The following is a 25,443-nucleotide window of genomic DNA, read 5'->3' as shown; positions in this document are numbered from 1 at the left end:
GAAGAGTGAGAAATGAGAGTAAATCTCCCTAACAATAACACAGACAGAAATAAAACACTTTTTTTTTTTTTTTTGCACTATTGCCTTGCAAAAAAGCGATATTTTATTGTGAACAAAATAGCTTAAATAAAAAAAAAAAAACACACTAATGCATTTTTTTTTCTATTTTAACAAGTGTCACTGTAAATAAAAAAAATTACATTTAATACTACAATTTGTCCTTTTTAAAATGACACTAAAATGATACCTAAAAATGCCTCCTTTAACTTTGTTTTCTTTCTTCTTTGTTGCATTCTTGAAACAGAGAGGTAAGTTGAACATTTATTACTGTTTAATCATTAAATACCCCTTGCAGTCTACCAATGCCTAATGTCTGATTTTCATTAATTTCAGAGGAAATCTAAAATCCCTGCTTCCAGGAAGCTTCTTCTGAAGGTATGTTGCATTAAATATTAATAAAATAACCTGGCTGATGTAGTACCCCCAACAATGTTCTCATGTTTGGTAAGCAGTACATATGTAATGCAGGACATTTGAAATTAAAACTCAACAAATAATGTTTTTATTTCGTTTTAAGTAGAACAGGCATGGGTTAAAACTTCAAATAACTTTGTGCCCCCATCAGGGTGATTATTCTTCATTTCCTGTTCAGGGGAACACAATACGCTAATACACAAAATGAGAAAAATAAGCTCCCCAAGAGCAGGCAGATAATAAAAGCCTTACAGAGATTCTAAAACTAATAAACTTGGATATCTTTCAACTATATTCACTTACTCTTTTTTTTTATTGTGAACGTCGGTGGTACTCAACGTTGGTATACTCGGTATACTTAATTGGTATACAGCTTGGTATGCTCAATATTGGATTAACAATACATAAATAAAACTAGACTTTTTAGCCAAGCAATGGGTTATACAGTATTTAGTGTTGTATGAAAAACCATATGATAAACACAACTTCCAGATAAGTACAGTACATACATGTAAAAAAAAAATATGCTATAGTTCTACCTATGTCCCTGTTAAGGAGATTTATTCTTTCTGTTTGTCCTAATACTCAGGCTGCAGTCACACCTGGGCGTTTTAAATCGAGGGCAGATTTGCCACGATTCTGCCCGTGATTTTGAAACACCCCAGTGTGAATGACAAATCGCACAATGCACATTTCAGATGCCATTTATATGAAAATCCGGTGAGTTTCTGCAGTGATTGTCACGGCAAACCACATTGCGTTAGGCTTGTCCCCCAAAAAAAAAGTTTGTTCTGGGCGAAATGGTTCATGTAATGCAGTTTGGCAAAATATATAGCGCGACAATCGTGACAGACCTGCACTGCGTTTTTTTAGGTGGTATTCAGATGAATGGCATCCATCTGAAATGTGCGTTATGCGATTTGTCATTCACACCTGGGTGTTTTGAAATTGGAGGCAGAATCATGGGAAATCTGCCCACGATGCTGACATCTAAATATTTTTTACCTTAATGCATTACATTAAAAAAAAAAATTAAATTTACAACCACTTTAAGTCACCAGAACAGCAACAGAGGAAAAATCTTCCAATTGTAAAGTGACAACAGTGTGTGTGAGTAAATATCCCTATAATGGAGATTTTCTCTGACTTCTTGTTGTGTCCACAGTACAGGAAGTGAAGGGAAATCTCTCCAGTGGTCCATAAACACAAAAGTTTTAACCCTTATCCACTCTACTTGTCACGTACCTTGGTGGAGACTAAAGTGATGAGAGGGCTTCCCATGCGGCTCTGGATCAAACACACCTAAATGTGAGAACAGTAATGTGAGGCTTAGTTTAGCACGGGTGTCGGAAACCTGGGCAGCAGATGTATTGTAAAGATGGTCTGCGAAGATGGTGACAAATACAGCAGAAGGACACCTCATGATCAATTGTGGTAAGCAGTCCATGCACTGTTAGTGTAGAAGTGCAGGGTAGGAACAGGAAGGCAGGCCTGGTAAGCAGGGTAGCCAGGACCTGATAATAGTAGACAGGCAGATGAAGTCTGGAGACTGGGCCATGGTGATACATTGTCAGAAGACTGGAAGAGGGGACATGGCCAGGAGCCAGGGTCAGACACAGGTAAGTGGAAGTAACAGAGGCAGGGTCCAGTGACAAGCTGGGGTCATGCAAAGATAAGGAGCCGATAATAGAAGCAAGGTCTGGAGGCAAGCCAGGTCATACACGGGAGATCAGACAGGAGTGAGGTCAAGCAAGGTCACGATCAGGAGAGAGTCAAGGAGGTATCCAGGAACAACCCGAGTCAGCAATAGGTAGTCAAACTGTAAGGTAACCAGGAAGCACAGGAACAGGAATCACAGGTAGCTGAAGATCATCCAGCGATTAATGGTCACCCATCCATGCCTTCAAAAGGGCGCTAGGTGCCAGTCCTAAACTTGGACGTGCACAGCCGTGTGCCAGTGCATGCAGACATGCACACGTTGATGTGCCTGCACTGCTTACCAGCAGGTATTCTCTTTTTATGTGCTGGTGCTTGCGCAATTCCTCTAGCATGTTGGCACTATCCAAGAATTTAAAAAATAAGTTTTGGCTTTGGATATACTTTACATTTGCTATATGACAGCCTTTGTTGAGGGGCACAAGCAAACACCCCTAACTTATGTCTGCAGTTAGAGTCAGAGGGACAATCTAAAGCATATCCAATGCATTTCATGGGTCCACTCCAGGCTTGAGACTGAAAACAATGTGAATGGACTAGAAGTGAACTGTACCTTTAATGGTATTTCTTCGAGTGTGATTACAAGCACAGGTCTACTTAGTAGCTATCAGACCAGCGTTTTGAAATGTGTTGGTCGTTCCCCAGAAAAGTGTTGGTCACTCTTTGGATCATCCTCCTGACTTTAATTGGAATAAAGTTGCATCTTATCAGTGGTGTGGCTCTTCAGTTTACATTTTTGTCACATTAGGCTACATTCACACTGGGGATTCAATCTTCTGATTCCTGCTGCAACTCTGAGTGGCTAGGTGCGGCTGCTGGCCCCATTTATTATAATGACAAGTCGCCAGCAGGTATTCGCGGCTGTCCACGTGCTGCTAGATGCACTTTGATCACCGCAGGTAATCACTGGCTGTGCAAAGAGTGCAAATAGCTGTGGCCACCGGTGACCTGTCATTATAGTGAACGGAGGCAGCGGCCACACATAACTGCTTAAAGCCACAGCAGGAATCAGAAGATTTCTGATATTACAAATCATACCGGCCCTAGTTGTGAATGTGAATTTAGCTTTACACTTCAAGCCAATGAGACCTTGGAGAGCCTCTGGGGTGTAGAAGCCTCCTGCCTGGGAACCTGAAATTGACATCAACATTAATACTTTAGGATAGTGATACCAATAAGATAACCTTACAGGTTACAGGCTATTTTTCCACTTCCTTCAACTACTCTTCTTCTTTGGTCTCCTTTACAAAGCAATCTCCCCGAACTACAGGCAAGTTTTTTAGATGAGGGAAGGGCTACTCTTGGATGGGAATGCGTTGTGTGCATAAACTTGTCTGAATCAGACCGAATAGGGATACTATTGGAAATGCGCTCCATAAACTGCTCCAAGACAAACATTCTGGAAAGATATTATTATATACCAATCAGTAAGTCTAAAGACAAGAATCAGGCACAGGTAGAAGGTTTAGGGCTTTACATATTATTTGTGTGTCATCAACACTAGCAGTGAAATAATTGAAGGCCCGAAGCAGATATTTTTTCGCCAGAGAATCCAGTAGGCACATGTGGAAAATTCCAGAGTGATCTGAACTTGGAAAAGAAAAACAGGCTTTATTATAAGGAATTGGCATAGGCTCAGAGTTCTGATTGACAGGTGTGAGTTCAGCAGATGTGACAACAACCTCAGGGCAGCTTACTACACATCACTTCTGCACCAAGTGTCTCTGAAGAGCTCACTAAGCGTGAAAGGAGCGCTTTTGTACAGTGTTTATGGAGACAGCAGATGGGCCTGATGTGTATGTTTGTAACAAATACAGTCTGAAGCCATTCTGCTCTCCCAAAGTGGACACATCACTTCTGGACTGGCCATGATGCCATTTTGTACCAGCATTACTATCAACTTCACTTTTCTTGAATGGGAAAGGAAGGGAAGAAAAAGAAGGGAAAAGAAGTAGATCAGGAAGGAAGGCAGAGAAGGAATGAGGGGAGATAAGGGCGAAATGCAGAGAAGGAATGAGGGAGATAAGGGGGGAAGGCAGAGAAGGAATGAGGGAGATAAGGAAGGAAGGCAGAGAAGGAATAAGGGAGATAAGGAAGGAAGGCAGAGAAGGAATGAGGGAGATAAGGAAGGAAGGCAGAGAAGGAATGCGGGAGATAAGGGGGGAAGGCAGATAAGGAATGAGGGGAGATAAGGGGGAAGGCAGAGAAAGAATGAGGGAGATAAGGAAGGAAGGCAGAGAAGGAATGAGGGGGAGATAAGGGGGGAGGGCATAGAAGGAATGAGAGAGATAGGGAGGGAAGGCAGAGAAGGAATGAGGGGAGATAAGGGGGGAAGGCAGAGAAGGAATGAGGGAGATAAGGAAGGAAAGCAGAGAAGGAATGAGGAAGATGAGGGGGGAAGACAGAGAAGGAATGAGGGAGATAAGGAGGGAAGGCAGAGAAGGAATGAGGGAGATAAGGGGGGAAGGCAGGGAAGGAATGAGGGAGATAAGGGGAGAAGGCAGAGAAGGAATGAGGGAGATAAGGGCGAAAGGCAGAGAAGGAATGAGGGAGATAAGGGGAGAAGGCAGAGAAGGAATGAAGGAGATAAGGGCGAAAGGCAGAGAAGGAATGAGGGAGATAAGGGGGGAAGGCAGAGAAGGAATGAGCGAGATAAGGGGGGAAGGCAGAGAAGGAATGAGGGAGATAAGGGCGAAAGGCAGAGAAGGAATGAGGGAGATAAGGGGGGAAGGCAGAGAAGGAATGAGCGAGATAAGGGGGGAAGGCAGGGAAGGAATGAGGGAGATAAGGGCGAAAGGCAGAGAAGGAATGAGGGAGATAAGGGGGGAAGGCAGAGAAGGAATGAGGGAGATAATGGGGGAAGGCAGAGAAGGAATGAGGGAGATAAGGGCGGAAGGCAGAGAAGGAATGAGGGAGATAAGAGGGGAAGGCAGAGAAGGAATGACGGAGATAAGGGGGGAAGGCAGAGAAGGAATGAGGGAGATAAGGGGGGAAGGCAGAGAAGGAATGAGGGAGATAATGGGGGAAGGCAGAGAAGGAATGAGGGAGATAAGGGCGGAAGGCAGAGAAGGAATGAGGGAGATAAGAGGGGAAGGCAGAGAAGGAATGACGGAGATAAGGGGGGAAGGCAGAGAAGGAATGAGGGGAGATAAGGGGGGAAGGCAGAGAAGGAATGAGGGAGATAAGGGGGGAAGGCAGAGAAGGAATGAGGGAGATAAGGGGGGAAGGCAGAGAAGGAATGAGGGAGATAAGGGGGGAAGGCAGAGAAGGAATGAGGGGAGATAAGGGGGGAAGGCAGAGAAGGAATGAGGGAGATAAGGAAGGAAGATAGAGAAGGAATGAGGGAAATAAGGAAGGAAGGCAGAGAAGGAATGAGGGCGTTACGGAAGTAGAGTGGGAGGTGTGAGGGTGGGAAGGAAGGAAGAAAGTAAGGACCATATTTTCCTATAATGAACAATTATGGCTGTAAATGTGTTTCCTATTCTTGTTTTATATAAAACAGAGATAACAAAATATTATTATGGTTAAATTTACATTTGAGGAAAATAATTATATACCGCCTTTATTCGTAACTTTTCACCAGAGAAATATTGTCCATTACCTGATCTCTGTCTGAAAATGCTAGCTGCCTGGCTATGGTTATGGTCCAAATTCAATACTTTCTGTGCCACAGACCTGGACCAAGCATTTAGCAAATGACAGAGCAAAAGTCTGACAGAAAGTAAAAGGTTATTCTGGCTGGTTGGGATAAGCATTTGGCTTTTAGCCATATTAATTATGCTCCAGTGTCTATTTCTGAATGATAGCATTCATTTTATAAGTATGGGAATTCCCTAGCTTACAGGCTTTTTGCTGATTCACAGCGCTGCTTCTTGGTGTTTCTGGTTAGAAAGATAAGGCCTGACCTGCCTTATAAGATTCTCCACTAATTCTGTATGTTCACTGATATCACCAAACATACTGCTTGTTTTCTAGCAGAAAATACAAAGACTCAATTTTGAGTACAGTATCACACATAAACAAAAACCTGTCATAAGAGAATGATGGAGGTAGACATTCATGACTACTTTGTGAAAATGCAAATTTCCCTGCTACTGAGGACAGCCAACTTACGCTTGCGTACATCATTGCACTGCACTGCACACTGTCTTAGGCTTTTTACACTTTTGGGATGCACAGTTTAATACCCAAGCATAAAATAATGAGTCTTGTAGATTCAGCCACTATTCTTAAATGCATGCTTTTTTTATTTTTATTTTTTTTTATAATTGGGTTGCAAACAGAGAAGTGTAAGTACCATGTACAGTATCTCACAATAGTGAGTACACCCCTCACATTTTTGTAAATATTTCATTATATCTTTTCATGTGACAACACTGAAGAAATTACACTTTTCTACAATGTAAAGTAGTGAGTGTACAGCTGGTATAACAGTGTAAATTTGCTGTCCCCTCAAAATAACTCAACACACAGCAATTAATGTCTAAACCGCTGGTAACAAAAGAGAATACACCCCTAAGTTAAAATGTCCAAATTGGGCCCATTTAGTCATTCCAACCCCCCACTGTCATGTGACTCGTTAGTGTTACAAGGTCTCAGGTGTGAATAGGGAGCAGGTGTGTTAAATTTGGTGTTATCGCTTTCACTCTCTCATACTGATCACTGGAAGTTCAACATGGCACCTCATGGCAAAGGACTCTCTGAGGATCTGAAAAAAAGAATTGTTGCTCTACATAAAGATGGCCTAGGCTATAAGAAGATTGCCAAGACTCTGAAACTGAGCTGCAGCACGGTGGCCAAGACCATACAGCGGTTTAACAATACAGGTTAAACTCAGAACAGGCCTTGCCATGGTTGACCAAAGGAGTTGAGTGCACATGCTCAGCGTCATATCCAGAGGTTGTCTTTGGGAAATAGATATATGAGTGCTGCCAGCATTGCTTCAGAAGTTAAAGGGGTGGGGGGGGGGGGGGTCAGCCTGTCAGTGCTCAGAGCATACTCCGCACACTGCATCAAATTGGTCTGTATTGCTGTCGTCCCAGAAGGAAGCCTCTTCTACAGATGATACACAAGAAAGCCAGCAAACAGTTTGCTGAAGACAAGCATACTAAAGACATTGATTACTGGAACCATGTCCTGTGGTCTGATGAGACCAAGATAATCTTATTTGGTTCAGATGGTGTCAAGCGTGTGTAGTGGCAACCAGGTGAGGAGTACAAAGACAAGTGTGTCTTGCCTACAGTCAAGCATGGTGGTGGGAGTGTCACAGTCTGAGGCTGCATAAGTGCTGCTGGCTACAGCTTATTGAGGGAACCATGAATGCCAACATGTACTGTGACATACTGAAGCAGAGCAAGACCCCCCCTCTCCCTTTGGAGACTGGGCTCCAGGTCAGTATTCCAACATGATAATGACCGCAAACACAACTCCAAGATGATCACTGCCTTGCTAAAGAAGCTGAGGGTAAAAGTGATTGACTGGCCAAACATGTCTCCAGACCTAAACCCTATTGAGCATCTGTGGGGCATCCTCAAACAAAAGGTGGAGGAGCACAAGGTCTCTAACATCCACCAGCTCTGTGATGTCATCATGGAGGAGTGGAAGAGGACTCCGGTGGCAACCTGTGAAGCTTTGGTGAACTCCATGCCCAAGAGGGTTAAGGTAGTCCTGGAAAATAATGGTGGCCACACAAAATATTGACATTTTGGGCCCAATTTCAACATTTTTACTCAGGGGTGTACTCACTTTTGTTGCCAGCGGTTTAGACATTGATGGCTGTGTGTTGAGTTATTTTGAGGGAAGAGCAAATTTACACTGTTATACAAGCTGTACACTCACTACTTTACATTGTAGCAAAGTATCATTTCTTTAGTGTTGTCACTTGAAAAGATATAATAAAATATTTACAAAAATGTGAGGGGGGTGTACTCACTTTTGTGAGATACTGTATATTAAAAAGTCAGAGTCAAAGCTAAGACCAAAAACGTGATGTCTACTGCAGCTTTTCAGTCCTTAGGTGTGATTGCTGCATTCATTTTCTTTGATCAGATATTTTACTCTTTAATATTCCTGCCAGTAGCTTATTCCTATTCTAGGATTTCAACACCTACACTCTGTACTGCATCCATGGAGGAGCAGTGTTGTGACAGGACATATTTGGTACTACAGAACACCTCCCCTCATGTTATAGAGATAAGGAGAGGCAGAGGTGTTCCATAGTCCTAACATATATCCTGTCCTAGGGTGACAATGCTCCACTCCCTATACTGTAACTATAGAGGAGCAGCCATGTCACCATAGGACAGGAAATAGTTTAGGACTACAGAACACCCCACCTCTCCCTCACTAGTCCAGACTGTGAACTGAGAACAATTCTAACTGATACATACAGCAAAGACAGAATACACAGGAAGTTATAAAACTTTTTCTTTTCAGTCAAATATTATTTTTAGATATATTTTGAACAACACAAAAGGAGTACCGGAGAGATGACCATTTTTTATATTATTTATTTCTATGTAGACTCTTATGCTTCAAAAAGCCACTGAAGATCTGGAAAGAGAGAAAACAGAAGTGGAAGAGGAGAAAGCCCGAACCCTTTCAGAGAATGTTCCGCCCTTACAGTATGGAGGCCTGAATATTCAGCAGTTACAGGTAATACAATGCTACTCAACATCTTGCTGATTTCATAGTTGCTTTTATTTTGTTTCAGTCTGAAAATTGGCCACTTTTATTTAGAATATGTGAATCTGTGGCCAGGCTATAGACGTTCAATTGTTTACATAATTTAGGCAGTAATTAAGCTTAAACGTCCATCTTTCTGATCATGTTTTAGGTTACGCCCATATTTAGGGTGTACCATGAAACATGGTCAGAAACGATAGCTACCTACCTTACTGCTGCCTCCTCCCCTTCACATAATCATGGGTTTCTTCTCCCTACCGACTTGTCAAATTTGAATTTGGCTCCACCCACACATCTGTGTCATTCATTGGCAGAGATCTGTGAACAAAAAGACTACAAGTGCCATCTTCCACCATGGCAGAGGGATTCATAGATGTCAATAGAGCACAGATAAAGTGACATCACTGCACTTGTAGTCCATTGATGCTTTCTCCAGTTCTGTAATTAAAGGTCTGTACTTTAGTATAGATCTGAGCTGGAAAAAGAGTCTGCAGGAGCCAGGGCACTGCTTTTTTGCCACTGATATCTGTAGCTGTAGGCACTGTGAAGTAAGTCATCCTCAAAGTTTTCAGACAGTCGTAGCAGAAGCACTGAAGTCCTTCAAAAATTTCTCTACTAAAGGCAGCAGATCCTCAATAAGGTTTGCTAAAATAATTCAGTTTCTAAACAGCATTTAACATATTTTTCAACCAAACTTGAGTATCATATTAAAAAGGAACTTGCCTTAACGTGGAAGTAAAGTCCACTTTTTAACTTTTAAATTTGCCTTTTTATAGGCTTACCTGTAGGTACTGTACAGTGAATATCTCCTAAACTTGCACTGTTTAGGATATATTCACAGGGGATGCAGCCAGTGACATCACTGGTGCATGCGATCTGAAGGGACGGCATACTCCCGTGCCGCGGGTGATGTCATTGCAGCCCCAGCCATTCATACAGCCGGACCCTGTGAACGCGGAAGGAAGACCGGGTGAAGGTGGAAGTGCCAGGGAGCCGTGACAGCGCTGCGCTGGAGGGCCCCATGTACAGGTAAGTCTGTCATAATGTGCAAGTATGCAGTGCATACTAGTGCATTATGACTTAAACCTGCATGTTTTTTATTTTTTTTGTGGCAGTACTACCGCTTTAAATCCTCTCTTAGGTTGTCCGCTGGGTTATCCTCAAAACACATATACATCAAGAATTGCTTGCTGGAAGTAAGCTGCCCACATCCCGGAACTCAAAATCTATTGTGTTGGTCCTCCTTGAGTGGGATTTTATGGGTCATTAATGAAAGGTCACTTTAAAATTAATACATTTTATTGTGTAACAAAATACAATTTACAATATACAGACATAAAATCAATGCGGTATATAGCTTTTTTGTACAACCATGATCTGTGGTGACTGATTACCAGGAGCAAAACCCAAAGTGTTTTGAGAAATAAGGGTTTAATGTCTTCGTCTGGGGTATTGAACTACCGATTATACTCAGTCAGCTATAGGTGCCCAAAGCAGAAAACCGCATACTTTAAAAACAAAACTGTTGGTTCTTAGCCACACCTTGTACCATAGAGAATCAACCCCTGGGGGAGACAATCCAGCGACCGGTAATTCTTTGGCCCCCAAGGGGTACAAATGAGGGACCCCCACTGCCCGAGTCTCATTGTGGGTAGTCTGGGGTATGGTAATATGTCCACAACGAGATTTGGTTCAAGTGGACTAGAGTCCGTAGTGCTGGTATTCGTCTAAATGGTCAGACTCAAATGGAAACTGACGAATACACATAAACACATACACATCCAGTAAATCCAGCTTTTTCATGCTGTAATGCTTTGCTCCATCACTGCACACCAGGTCCCGTGCTGCCATCTTTTTTATCTATATCTTTGGGAGATGCCTTTCTTTTCTGAGTCTTTGCAGGCAGCCCTCTGATGCAAGCATGCACTGCAATAGATCTAATGGGAGCCAACTGTAAAAACCAGGAAGTGACAGCCACCCCCCTGATGACATGCAGTGATGCATGCTCTGTAGACTACCCTGCCTCCTCCTGGGAGGTTTGACATCAATGACCCAGAAGGCTCCGGGCAACTGAGATTTCATTCTCGCCTAGGCGAATCGCCTGGAAGTGCTAAGTGTGTGTGTGTGTGTGGGGGGGGGGGGGTGTAGGAATAAAATGACAAAATGTGGGTGGGAAGGGTGAAGGTTCACTTTAATTACTGAGTTTATTTTATTTCTATCTCTAGGAATTGTGCCACAAACTTCATAAACAGATCGATGCTGTAGATGAAGAACGCTATGACATTGAAGTAAAAGTCAAAAAGAATGATTTTGATGTAAGTCAGCTACAATGCATATATTTATGTTAAATTTATTTGGTCAAAAAATGTGATACATCTCTCCAGTACATTCAAGTTTCAAAGCAATAAAAATCGGATTTTTGTAAGATCTTACCGTAAAATCCTTTTCTCTGTCGCTCATTGACAGACGTAGTCTTCTTGATTCACAAGAACTGGGTTATGCTGCCCTCTACAGGAGTAGGACTAGGCAGAAAGAAAAAACGTTCTGGCTCCACCCTAGGGGCAGTCCCAGAGGGTATATCCTCTTCCTGTCTGCTACAGAGAATCAGTTCTGTCCCAAAGCAGCAACAGAGAATTTAACCCAACCCAACTCAATGATAGAGGGGCGGGTACTACGTCTGTCAATGAGCTTAAGAGAAAAGGATTTTACGGTAAGATCTTACAAAAATCCGATTTTCTCTGTCGCTCATTGACAGACGTAGTCTTCTTGATTCACAAGAACTGGGACGTCCAGAAGCAGTGCCACAAATGAGGGGTGGGATTGACCGAAATCAAAATCCAAACTAGAAGGCCCAACCGGAGCCAACCAGAAGTATCAAAGGACTCATCGAGTAAACAGATGAGACCTACCCCACAAATCCTCGAGGTAGACCAACAGTCTCCTCAAACAGTGGCCTGCAGGAACCTTGCGGCCAGAAGAGGCATCTGACGATGCCATCACATAAACCTTATACAATATTGTAAAGGTATGAACCGACGACTAAACAGTCGCCTTGAAAACCTGAACCACTGACGCCTGATGGCGGAGGGTCCAGGAAACTCTAAGCGCCCGAGTAGAATGCGCCTTAACAGGGAACGGGGGATCCCGACCCTTAGATAAAATAAGCCTATACCACCGTCTGTCTGATCCATCTAAAGATGGTCGCAGCAGAACAGGCAACCCCTTCTTAGGGCCATCCGTGATCACAAACTGTGAATCCGTCTTACAAATTGAATCCGTAGTATTCAAATATATCCTGATCGCCCGAACTACATCCAAGGAATGCCATGCAAATTCTCGAGGATGATTGGGCTAAGGACATAGGAAGGACAATACACTGTCCTCATTCAATGAAACTTTGAAACCACCTTAGGAAGGAAGGATGGATTCGGATGAAGAACAACCTTATCCCTATGAACCACCAGATCTGGGGAACAACAGGATAATGCAGCCAGTTCTGACACCCTGCGTGCAGAAGTGATAGCCACCAAGAAGACCACCTTCTGGGATAAAGTAAGCAAGGGAATCTCCCTGATATTTTCAAAGGGAGGTGTCTGAAGAACCGACAGCACCAAATTAAGATCCCAGGATGGTAACGGCGCGTGCACTGGCGGAGCCAGGTGTCGCACCCCCTGGATGAAATTCCGCACCAAGGAATGAGTAGACAAAGGCTTCTGAAAGAAGATAGCAAATGCTGAAACCAGACCCTTGATAACACTCAAGGCCAGCTTCTGCTCAACTCCCTGTTGCAGAAAAGCCAATATTCGGGCTACCGAATAAAGATGTAGATGGAACCCAAGGGATTCACACCACACAATATAAGACTTCCATGTACGATGATAATCTTTCTGGAAGTCGCTTTCCTTGTTTTAACTAGAGTAGGAATAACTGAAGCTGACAATCCCTTGTCCTTCAGCACCTGGGTCTCAATAACCAGGCCGTTTAAAACCAGCGATCGTAAAGCAGGATGGAAGATCGGTCCCTGAGACAGTAGATCCTCCCTGAGAGGAAGTCTCCACGGGACGTCCGCCACCAGTCTGACCAAGTCGGCGTATCAAGCTCGACTAGGCCAGTCCGGAGCTGCCAGGATTACTGGAATTGCGGTCTCTGCTAGAGGATCGCGGGAGCAAGCCACGTATCTCTGTACTTTTCTGTTGAATCGTGATGCCAACAGATCCACATCCGGGGTGCCCCAACGTAGGCACAACTGGTGGAAAACTTCTGGATGGAGGGACCATTCCCCCTGATCCGGAGTCTGACGGCTGAGATAATCTGCCTGCCAATTTTCCACCCCCGGAATGAACACCGCAGAGATAGCTGGAACAAATCGTTCCGCCCAGCGAAGAATGCAAGCCACTTCTTTGGCCGCTCGGACACTCTTGGTGCCCCCCTGGTGATTGACATAAGCCACGGCCGTGGCGTTGTCCAACTGGATCCGAACCGGGCTGCCCTGGAGCTGCTCGGTCCAGTGAATCAGACAAAGTCTGATCGCTCTCAGTTCCAATACATTTATCGGTAACCTGGATTCTTCCGGGGACCAAAGTCCCTGAACGGATAACTGACCGAGAATTCCTCCCCATCCGGATAGGCTGGCATCCGTGGTCACTATCGTCCAATATATTGGCAGAAATTACTTTCCCTGGCTGAGCATCGGAGACCGAAGCCACCAGACCAGAGACTCTCTGGTCTGTTTGCTCAATTGGATCCGATAGTCCAGGGACTCCGGATTCCGATTCCATCTGAGAAGAATCTCTTGCTGAAGAATACGGGTATGGGACTGGGCAAATGGGACTGCTTCGAAGGAAGCCACCATCAACCCCAGAACCCTCATGCAAGTCCGAAGGGAAGACCAGCTGTTGGATAGTAACAACTGGACTGCTGATTGAATCTTTCGGAGTTTCCCTACCGGAAGGAAAACTCTTGTCCTGACTGTGTCTAGAATTAGACCCAGATATTCGAGCCTCTGGGTGGGAACCAGAAATGACTTTTGCTGGTTCACCAGCCACCCGAATTCCTGTAAAGAAATTATAGTAATTTCTATGTTTTGTAGCAGGGTCTGAGGAGACTCTGCATGAAGCAGGAGATCGTCTAGGTAACCTATAATCGATATGCCTCTTTGGCGCAGTAGTGCCAACATTGGGGCCAACACCTTAGTGAAGACCCGAGGAGCCGTGGCGAAACCGAAAGGTAACGCCACAAACTGATAGTGGTTCTCTTCTACGGAAAAGCGTAGAAAACTGCTGATATCCTGCGAAAAATGGGAATGTGAAGATAGGCGTCCTTGATGTCTATGGACGCTAGGACATCCCCTGGATGCAGGAAGGCTGCTACTGTGCGAATGGATTCCATCTTGAATTTCCTTATGTCGAGAAAGGAATTGAGTGCCCTTAAGTCCAGAATTGGACGCACTTTGCCCTCTTTCCTGGGTATTGTAAATAGGTTTGAATAAAACCCTTGAAAACGTTCTGTCCAAGGAACGTGGACTACCACTCCTTGTTGTAGTAAATCCGTGACTGCTCACCGCAGATCTTCTAAACGATCCGGGGATAGTCGGATATTGGAAGGGAAGAATCGCGCCGGTGGGAGAGATCGAAACTCGATCTTGTACCCTGACCTTATGACTTCGCCCACTTGTCCGGGATTCTGGAAAGCCATGGATCCGGGAACCGGGGAAGACGTCCCCCCACCCCAATTATGGGTGGGGGCGCACCTTCAGGCTTTGGACGATTTATCTTCAGGTCTGGAGGGGGCGGGCTTTTGCTTGCCCGACCAACGTCCCCTGAAGCCTCCTGAAGGAGCTTTGGAGGACTTAATTTTTTCACCCGCGGGACGAAAAAACTTTTTTGTGAGCAGAGAAAGAAGGCCCTCGTCTTTGACGAGTTCCTTTACCCTTAACATCTTGCGGTAAAAAGGTGCTCTTTCCACCCGTGAGATCCTTAATGATCTCATCTAAGTTGGCTCCAAAAAGACGCTCTCCTAAAAAGGGGATATTAGCCAATGCTTTTTTGGAACCTTGGTCGGCTAACCAACCTTTTAGCCACAGTGTACGCCTGAGAACCACTGCTGAAACTGATGCTCGCGCCAATAATGGAGTGGCGTCTAACGCCGCATCACACCCAAACTGTAACCCCTGTATCATTTGTTCTAACAAATCTGATACCGCCTGAGGGACCTCTTCTAAGTCCCGGCGTAACCACTTGGTCCATTCAGTTACAGTCTGCGAAACCAGACCAATAGCAATTATTGGTCTGAAAGCTGATCCAATCAAGGAAAACAAGGTGCGAGAAATAGCTTCTATCTTGCGATCCACTGGATCTTTAAAAGACGGAGCGTCTTCTAAAGGAATAACCGTGGCTTTATTCAATCTAGCAATTGGTGAATCCACCACAGGTGGTTCTGTCCATTTCTTAATGAGGGTTTCCTCAACGGATAACGCCAGTTAATGCGTTTAGAAATAGCAGAGGTGCGTTTTGGCAGACTCCATTCCTCTTTGATTGGATTGCCAAAAACATTTGGGCAATGGAAAAACCTTCGCCATTTTCATGTGTTTTTTAGTCCCAAAAGGGATTTCAGTTTCAGCTATTTCCGACGGAATACCCTGTAATCTTAAGGTTTCTTGAACAGATACAATGAGTGCGTTTACCAACGCTTCCTCTCGGGCTATGGCTGATGCCGAAACATCCTCCTCACTGTCTGAAGAGACAGTACCCGAGACACCAATCCCAGATGAAGTACCTGCAACTGCAGAAATAGGCTCAGAGTCTGAATCCGAAGTTTCAGATAATAAGGGGTTAGGCGGGGGTCGCTTTCTTGCGCCCTGTCAATGACAAGCCACTTCCACCCGGGACACAAAAGTTTCCATAATAGCTGACAATGATTCAACTATCAGTGAGGTGCTAGAGGATCCTGCAGACACCTCGAGGGGATCCGGTGGAGATACATGAGTGGCAGGGTCCATGTTAATTCAGGACACCTCTGCCAGAAAAAACAAAAAACTTTCTTTTTTTTTTTTTTTTTTTAAATAAAAAAATACCTTTTTATGTGTCTCCCCCTAGCGCAATAGCGCCCCTCAGAGTACCTGCTTCTCGATCCCCACAGAGAGAGAGAGGGACCCCCAAGGCTCACCACCCGATGCAGAGAAGTTTCCAACCAACTGCAGTCAGCGTCTGTCTTTTACAGACTGGAAAGAGCTGTGTTCGTTTTCCCGGGTAGAAGGACGTGGCTCCGCCCCCTGTGTACGCCTTCCGGCGTTCCCAGCTCTCCACGAGGTAGCTGGGCTCATCAAACATGGCCGCCCCCATACAGGAGACAATAGACTCCAAAAACATGGCGGCCGGCGTGACCTGAGGACATACATGCACCTGGTCTACGGCAAAATGGCGGCGGACCGCCGAAATCTTCTTTCCCAGCAAATCCACCTGCATCTCTGCTAAGTGGCGGTTTATCGATCTGCAGGAGGTACACTACAATTAAGGTAGGATTATACCTCCTATGTCTGCTGTAATACTACAGTCTCCTGGGTAGAGTGTTAGCTCTCAAACCAAGTCCACTTCCCACCAAACACATACTGTATTTACAAGGGGGACTTTTAGTGTCAGATATATACTGACCATGTATGGAGGGGCCCATAATTCATACTGCCTCATAACGAGGAAAAAAGGGAACGTTTACTCACCATACCGAACCGACAGGCACCCTCTCTTCACAATACCCTCTCCACCGGGGTGGGGGGTTGTGGACCACTCCGGACGCCTCGACTCTGTGGTTCCTGGCGTCCAAGCGAGACTTTTAACTCGCAAGGTCAGTCCCTCCAATGGGACTCCGTCGCGGCCGACCCAGCGCGGAGCTCTGGTCTGCACGCGCTCGTAGGCAGAAACCGGGGTGACCACTGGATCTCAACATCCAGCCCGTCGCCCGGCCCCGCATACTTACTTGAATGTGTCGCGGCCGACCAAGCGCAATGCAATGGTCTGCGCGCGCTCGTAGGCCGGCTGGGGTGACCACTAGTGTCGCCCAGTCCGGCGTTTTTGCTTGAAGATCTCACAGGAAAAAAACACTGGAGAAAACTACCTAAAAAATATTTTTTCTAAAGAAAAAATCTTGCCAGGACCAAAAAGATCCCAGCAAGGAACTTAGGTCCTTACTCCTGACTAGACAGAAAAAAACTGATTCTCTGTAGCAGACAGGAAGAGGATATACCCTCTGGGACTGCCCCTAGGGTGGAGCCAGAACGTTTTTTCTTTCTGCCTAGTCCTACTCCTGTAGAGGGCAGCATAACCCAGTTCTTGTGAATCAAGAAGACTACGTCTGTCAATGAGCGACAGAGAAAATGCTGCAAGCACAGAGAAATACCTGCCAGAAATCCAGTGAGCTCAAATGACAATGCTACATTAGCACCACGGAAATTCAAGGCAGTGTTGTCAGCCATGCCAATGCCTTCATTGTTGGACTACAGAACACCTCCCTATTATGGTATGATGTTTTGGAGATAAGGAAAAGGGGGGGGGGGGTATTACAACCTTTTCCCATATGCCCACAATGAAGTTGAAACTCTCTCAGCTGATTTTCCCACTTATTCCTTTCAGATATGTAAGGAGATAACATGTTACTCATCTTGCCAAGAACCACACAAAACTAAAAAACTTGTTTTTAGATGGAGTTAGCTAATAAATTCTGGACAACTATGTGCACACAGTGTATAAAAAATGTAATGACTGGGTCTAAGCAAGAATTTGAATTGTTATACCTATCATAGGTCTGTGCACAAGGTGTGCCAGATGTGGCTGGGCACACTCTACTCACCTCGTGCGCAGGGCTTTTTTTTTAGCCAGAATGTGGCTGAATACCATTCTGCCACCTACAGCTGCCTTGTCCTCTGATCCCCCGTGTCCAGACGCCACAATCACATATTTTGTAATCAGTATGTAGTGCTTCAGGATCTCCTGTCCCCGCCTGCCGCCTATCAGACCTATGTAGCACAGAGCTGAGTGAAATGTTCTAAAACTCCTCTGTGTGCTACACGGGGTGATAAGCGGAGCTGTCCAGGAAAAGCAACGTGCACTGTGTCCAATAGAGGAAGCCCCCATCCACCTAAAAGAGCAGCTGCACCGCTGTAAAGCATTAATGCAGAGGTGAGAGCTGTGTATGGAAAATGGGGGATAGGGGCAGTCTTGCAGAAAGGCAACTTCTGTGAGGTTGGGGGTGTTGTGCAGATGTAAGAGCTGGGAAGGAGAAAGGGGAAGGGGGTGGGATTTGTGTAGAGGGGAATACTGTCGAGGTGGTAGGCTGTGCAAGATGAGAGCAAGAGAAGTAAGAGATCTGGGGGTGCAGAGGTGAAAGATGGTGGTTGCAGAGGTGAGGGCTATAGATGGGGTGCAGGAGTAAAATGTAGAAGGGGACAGAAATAAGCTGTGGATGATGGGGGTGAAAAGATAAGCTGTGGTTGGGCATGTACAGAGGCAAGTTGTGGACTGGGGGGTTAAGCTGTGGATGATGAGATTGCAGAGGTGGGATGTTGACTGGGGGCGTAAAGATGAGTTGAAGATGGGGGTGTGCAGAGGTGAGCTGTGGTTGGGGGAAAAAGAGGTGAGCTGTAAATGAGGGAAGAAGAGGTGATCTGTGGACTGGGGAGAAAAATGGTGAGCTGTGGATGATGAGGTGCATAGGTGAGCTGTGGATGGTGGGGTTCATAGGTGAGCTGTGGACTGGGGGAGAAGTAGCGAGCTGTGGACAGTGGGAGAAGAGGTATGCTGTGGATGGTGGGGTTCACAGGTGAGCTGTGAACAGGGAAAGAAGAGGTAAGCTGTATATGGTAGGGTGCATATGTGAGGTGTGGAGAGGGGAAGAAGAGGTAAGCTGTGGATGGGGGAGAAGAAATGTTGAGCTGTGGATAGTGTGAGAAGGGGTGAGCTGCGGATGGGGGGAGAAGAGGTGAGCTGTGAATAATAGGACACATGGTGAGATGAGCTGTGGACAGGAGGAGAAGAAATGGGGAGCCGTGGATAGCAGAAGAAGAGGTGAGCTGTGGATGGTGGGGTTCATATGTGCGCTGGACAGGGGGAGAATTAGTGAGCTTTGGACAGCAGGAGAAGAAGTGAGCTGTGCATGGTGGGGTTCATAGGTGAGCTCTGGATGGGGAAAGAAGAGGCGAGATGTGGATGGTGACATGCCCAATGTATTAAATCACCCTTTGGATTCTTACATCTCTCAAGGACACCACCAGAGAGTTACATCTGCTGGGATTGCCAGTGTTGCCAGTATTGCCATTATCTAGGCAAGCCTGAGCTTGCGTCGCTCCTCCTGCTGCATTCTCTGTAATGTATTACAAATTACCAAAGTATAAAATATTTATTTCCTCGTTTTATAGATCAATGCTTTAAACCAGAAGATTTTTGACCTTAAGGGAAAATTCAAGCGCCCCAACCTGCGCAGAGTGCGTATCTCAGCCGACGCCATGCTTAAGGCCCTCCTTGGATCCACAACTAAGGTTTCCCTAGATCTGAGGGCTAACCTGAAGTCAGTGAAGAAGGAAGATGAAAAGGTTAGTAGTTTGCAGAGAAGATAGTTATGCTATTTTGCACCAAGAAGTGGAAGTGTGGGCTTAAAAAAACTGGAACAATGGGAAATGGAGATTTTGCCTGTAGCAACAAACCAGTCCAGCTTTCCTTTGTTTTGCCTGCACTGTCTAGACTGGCTTAGTGTAATGAAGGTAGAGGCCAAGGCTTATGGGCTGCGATTGGATCCCTTTAGACCCAGCAGCTGACAGGATGGCAAAGCATAAACCTGCAAGAACAGTGCAAAAATAAATATATAAATGTTACATCTTTCATTGGTTGTCCTTGACAATATTGCTGCTTTAATTTTCTCCAGTTTTTAGACATTTCTTAGAATAGAATGGGCAAGTGTTGCTGTGGTCATACAGCAATCCTCCTGGAAGTTAAATTGAACCTGTGTTGTCCTTTTTAAAGTAGAAGTGTGGCCAGAGTTCTTTCTGCACTCCTGTGACGCGTTTTCAGCCAGCAGTGGGCTTTAACTAGTCCAGGCTGGGGAAAGATCTCTACTTTACAGTTGGGATCCACCCAGATTCCTGGACCAGCAGCTAGCTCAGCCTCTCACCATTGTGAACCAGCTGCTTCCTCCCCTCCCCAGCCCAGTGCTCCAGTGAGCACTGAAGGGGTAGAGCAGAGAGTGGTGACTGACAGTCACGGCTCTCTGCTCAGAACGGAGAGCAGAACTGAGCGATCAGGGGTGTTTGATCGCTCAGTTCTCAGTACAGAGGCAGCAGAGGACAGATGCAGCATCAGATCGATCAATAAGGTTTTTTATTTTAGTTAATACCATACTTCTATTTTAAAGGCATAGTAACAAGTTCAAAACAACAAAAAGTGCTAATGGAATGTCAGCTCAACAACTGGGCTCCTGTTTGTTCCCCATTAATCATTAAAAACAAAAAAAAATGAAAAAGCTGGAGTCCCACTGCGATCCTTATGAAAAGTGTATTTGTTTCATAACCAAAGGTACCCAATACCAACAGTAATGCTAAGGCATTTAAACTATACAGCTTCAACCAAAGCTCGTAGCTATGGTTAACTGTGTAGCTGAAATGTGTTAACATTCTCGATAATGTTGGATGGCCTTGGCTTTTAAACTAATAAACTATTCATAAGGATTGCAGCTGGACTCCAGCTTTTTGGTAAAGGATTCACTTGAGAGGTCACCCACTCTGCTGCTAATAATTATGTTGCATCCCATAACAGCCATCTTTCCTGCCAGAGCCCTAAGAGTAATTCCTGTGTAAGTTTGGGTTGGTCTTGGTAGGGGCTTATGCGTGGCTAAGTGTTCTCACTCTGCCCCACTAGTGTTAACCCACTTTAAAATCATGCTGGCTATCATGTAGGCATACCTTATATGTATCAAAAACAAAGAAAAGAAAAAGCCGCGCTAATCCCAAATAAACATATGGACAGAATGACTGACCAATTCTGAGCATATAAGTGCTCAGAAAATTACAAATAACTGAAAGAAAAACAGTGGCAGCCAGCACAAAAGGAAAACCATATCCAAAATGCAAAAATAAAAAGAGCAGTGCAGCGCCTAATAATGATGGTAGTAGCTAGTACACATGAAAGAGATGTAATGACAACAGTCTTACAAAAAATCGTACATAATTGTAAGTGATGTACACATGAATGGAGAAACAGGACAATCCTGGTAATAAACAGTCTCTAAATCTGAGGATAGGGAGAAGTGATGATAGGAAACCGCTCCCACAGTAGAGCAATAATCCACCATTGTGAAGAAACAACAGGGGCACTCTTACCAAACGAGGTGGACCCTCAAATTAATGAAAGGTCAATCGAGCATGGAATGAGTATATGATGACGAAACGCGTCAGTCATGTATGACACACGTAAGCACGCTTCTGCTGCGGCCATTTTTAAATTTCCATGCTGTTTTTCAAACAACGCCATGGGAGTACCTGTCCATTGTTTACTAATCAAATTCAAGTTTGAACGTATTACACTATTGGATCCCCCTTATTTCTTTATGAGGTACTTTGGAGGAGTTGGGGACATTTACAACTGAAAAGTTTATTTCCATTCCATTTATGAGATAAAGGAGTTATAGTGACTGGATACCTGCTGATCTGACACCAGATACTCATTCCATGCTCGATTGACCTTTCATTCATTTGAGGGTCCACCTCATTTGGTAAGAGTACCCCTGTTGTTTCTTCACAGTGGTGGATTATTGCTCTACTGTGGGTGCGGCTTCCTATCATCACTTCTCCCTATCATCAGATTTAGAGACTGTTTATTACCAGGATTATCCTGTTTCTCCATTCATGTGTACATCACTTACAATTATGTATGATTTTTTGTAAGACTGTTGTCATTACATCTCTTTCATCTGTACTAGCTACCATCATCATTATTAGGTGCTGCACTGCTCTTATTATTTATACCTTATATGTATGGCACAAGTTTCCATGGCAAGAAACCTTGTTAAATACCTTTTTATGAGATGCTTTAGCATTCATCTGAGTACTGTAGCCTAGCTTCTGTGTCTACAGGGCCAAGGCTGTTTTTGGGAGAATATGCCATCAGGTAGTAGCCGACTTCATTTCCCATGCTCCTTTGCTCCTGTATGAGTACATAGCTAAGGAACACTGATCCATCAATCATGGTGGAGAAGTAGGAGCTTATGGGCTGGCTGAGGTGTGCTGACTAAAGGGGAGACTAAAGGTATGAAGTGACAATGCTACTGCTACATTACAAATAAGTGGGTTTGAGTTGTCACCCTGTTCCAGGACGCCTATTACACAGTGCCAAAACTGGTGGGTTCTCTAAAGCCTCGTACACACGCACCGATTGTTGGCCGTGAATTTTCGGCCAGCGTCCGATCGGCCGATTGTCGGCTTGTTAGTATGATGCTTCCGACAACCGACTGCGACTTTTCGGCCGAACAAAATCTGGTGTGCATGCTATAAAATTTTTGTTGGCCGTCACCAGAACGGCCGATTGTTCTTCAGTCAGTACAGATTTCGGCAGACAAAAATGTGATGAGCAAGACTGGGCATGCTCAGAGAAGAAAAAACACACGAAAAGTAAACCAGAACATGACATCACTTCTGCAGTTGGTTGTTGTTGGCCCGACAAAATTCGTGTGCAGTCTAGAGCACATTTCAACCAACACAACAACACTGGACAAAAGACGGCCGATCGGTCGGCCAACAATCGGTGCGTGTGTACGAGGCTTAAGTAAGGGCTCTTTCACACGGGCGGGCCGATCAGATCCGCCTGCCAGTTTTTTAGGCGGATCTGATCGGATGCCCCATTCAGCCCTATGGAGCAGTGGATGTCAGCGGTGACATGTCCGCTGACACCCGCTGCCATCCGCATCCAATCCTGTCCGTGAAATCCGGACGGATGGAAACCCTATTTTCCATCCGTCCTGGGGATCGGATGGGATGGGATCGTATGAGAGCGGACAGGCGGTCCGCTCTCATCCGATTCCCCATAGAGAGCAGCGGGGGCTGTGACACCTGCCTCTCCGCACTGCAAGCGGAGATGGAGCTGTCATCCGCCGTCTCAGCGGGGATCGTGGATCTGTCCCTGCTGAGCAGCACGGATCCGCCTACGGAGGCGGACCGTGTGAAAGAGCCCTAATGCCTGCTGCAGCACATACTATATTTTTGATTTCGTTTTATATACACTTTAAGAACAAATTGGCTCCTGAATAAAATTGAGATTCCACAGCTCCTTTGGGAATTCATTTGGGTTTTATTATTCTGGAATTAAAAAAAATGACACGAACTGACTAATATTTTATAATGCAACTGAACCTGTTTCTGTTGTTTCTGTTTTCCTTGCTTGGGAAAAGCAACCTCATATAAATCACTCATAAGCTAACCAGCTTGGATAGGTTTACAGGAAGCCCCAGGCTGCTTACTTATGATTGTTATTCAACTACAAGAGCAGTATAGCCAGCTTCCATAACAAGGGCACTGCAGAAGTGCCATTAATATGGATGTGTTTTTTTATTTTTTTATTACCATGTTCCAAAATGCAAATGGCAGCAGCCAAACTGACTCTGGGCTATGCAGATGCTCATATGCCACAGTGTTTGTTGGTGCCAGCCGTTGGGCATTAAACTGCAGTTTTTAAATGGTTCTGTTATTAGCAGATTGGAATTGAGTTTCTTGGCAACTATGAAAAGTAGACATATAAAGAAGGGCATTTATTTAAAGTGACACTGCCACTTTTAGCCCCTCCCCCAGCAAGTTATAATTACCAGTCCATTGTTCCCACTCTATTGAAGCCTTTGCTCAGTTGCTGTATGTGAGAGGAGGCTTCCAGGTATGGTGGAGATTGTGACTTTTCCATGTGACAGTAGCTGGACCTGAGCAGCCACATGGGGGTGCTCCAGAGCGCACAAAGTGTGCACTTTTGCAGTAGGAAGTTGATTACAGTAAACCCCCGCTCCATCGCGGTTCAGTTTTTGCGGTCCCGGTATATTGCGTTTTTTTTTGTAATGTTATTTTACTATATAAATCATTAAAAATGAAATATTTTTGTGTTTTCCATAGCTCTTGCTATGTCTCTCAGTATCTTTTATGTGTTTAAATGAGTTTCTATTGTTTTAAAAGTGTGTTTAAAGATCTTAAAATGCTTTTACACGTACAGTGACAGTAAAAAAAACATGCCTACAATGCATTTTAATAGGGTTTTTCTATTTCGCGGAATTTCACTTTTCGCGGCTGGGTCCGGAACGTAACCCCGCAATGGAGGGGGGTTTACTGTATAACTTTCTAGAGCGTGAATTGGTGATTATAGCCGGCTAGGGGGCTACCGAGAAATACAATTACTTTGCCCATTCAGGGTATATAACAGTGTCTGCACCTGAAAGGCCATGTGGGGGGCTCTGGACCTTAGCCAGGGTAAACTCTTGCAGTGGGAAGTTGGTGGGAGAGCATGGATTGGTGATTAAAACTTGCCAGGGGTGTATTAAGAGATGTAGTGACTTTGACCATTCAGGTTATCCATGACAATGGGAATGATTTACTAAAGGCAAATAGACTGTGCACTTTGCAAAGTGCAGTTGCCCTCTAAATGTGCAGTTGCACCAGAGCTTAGTAAATTAGGTAAGGCTTCACTTTGCAAAGAGTACCCAATAAGTAAGGAAATTAAAAATAAAAACAGGCTTTCTACTTGCACATGATTGGATGATTGGAAGTCAGCAGGGTTTTTGTTCATTTACTAAGCTCTGGAGGAACCGCACTTGCACAGTGCAACTGCACTTTGCAAAGTGCACAGTCTTTTTCCCTTTAGTAAATCAACCCTAATCAACCTTATCTATAATATACACTATATTACCAAAAGTACTGGGACACCTTCCTTTACACGCACACAAACTTTATCAGCATCTAGTCTTAGTGCGTAGGGTTCGATATTGAGTTGGCTCACCTTTACAGCTATAACAGTTTCAACTCTTCTGGGAAGGCTGTCCACAAGGTTTAGGAGTGTCTATGGGAATGTTTGACCATTCTTCCAGAAACGCATTTGTGAGGTCAGGCACTGATGTTGAATGAAAAGGCCTGGCTCGCAGTGTCCACTCTAATTCATCCCAAAGGTGTTCTATCAGGTTGAGGTCAGGACTCTGTGCAGGCCAATCAAGTTCCTCCACCCCAAACTCGCTCCTCCGTGTCTTTATAGACCTTGCTTTTTGCATTGGTCCAAATCATTTGGTGGAGGGGGTTGTTTTTCAGGGGTTGGGCTTGGCCCCTTAGTTCCAGTGAAGGGAACTCTTAAGGCGTCAGCATATCAAGACATTTTGGACAATTTCATGCTCCCAACTTTGTGCGAACAGTTTGGGAATGCCCCCTTCCTGTTTTAACAAGACTGTGCAGTGACAGTGCACAGAGCAAAGTCCAAAAAGACTTGGATGAGCATGTTTTTGGGTGGAGGAACTTGTCTGGTCCTGACCTCAACCTGATAGAACACCTTTGGGATGAATTAGAGTGGAGACTGC

The 25,443-nt window shown here is 44.8% G+C and overlaps 1 protein-coding gene across 2 annotated transcripts in view; it reads left to right on the top strand.

Moving 5' to 3' along the window:
• Positions 1-396: 396 nt before the first annotated feature.
• Positions 397-25,443, top strand: part of LOC309555048 (troponin I, cardiac muscle-like) — a 46,073-nt gene continuing 21,026 nt past the window's right edge. Inside the window, exons 1-4 of one of the 2 annotated variants that reach the window (XM_082256868.1) lie at positions 397-435; positions 8,713-8,844; positions 11,100-11,189; positions 19,280-19,453. In XM_082256868.1, coding sequence (XP_082112994.1) covers positions 8,719-8,844; positions 11,100-11,189; positions 19,280-19,453 — 390 coding nt within the window. In that variant the 5' untranslated portion in view covers positions 397-435; positions 8,713-8,718. The remainder of the gene's footprint in view (positions 436-8,712; positions 8,845-11,099; positions 11,190-19,279; positions 19,454-25,443) is intronic. The other variant, XM_082256867.1, reaches the window with a different exon arrangement.

This window comes from Pelophylax lessonae, assembly GCF_965119305.1.
Source record: "Pelophylax lessonae genome assembly, chromosome: 4".
NCBI lineage: Eukaryota > Metazoa > Chordata > Amphibia > Anura > Ranidae > Pelophylax > Pelophylax lessonae.
This window is presented reverse-complemented; position numbering and strand designations above follow the sequence as displayed.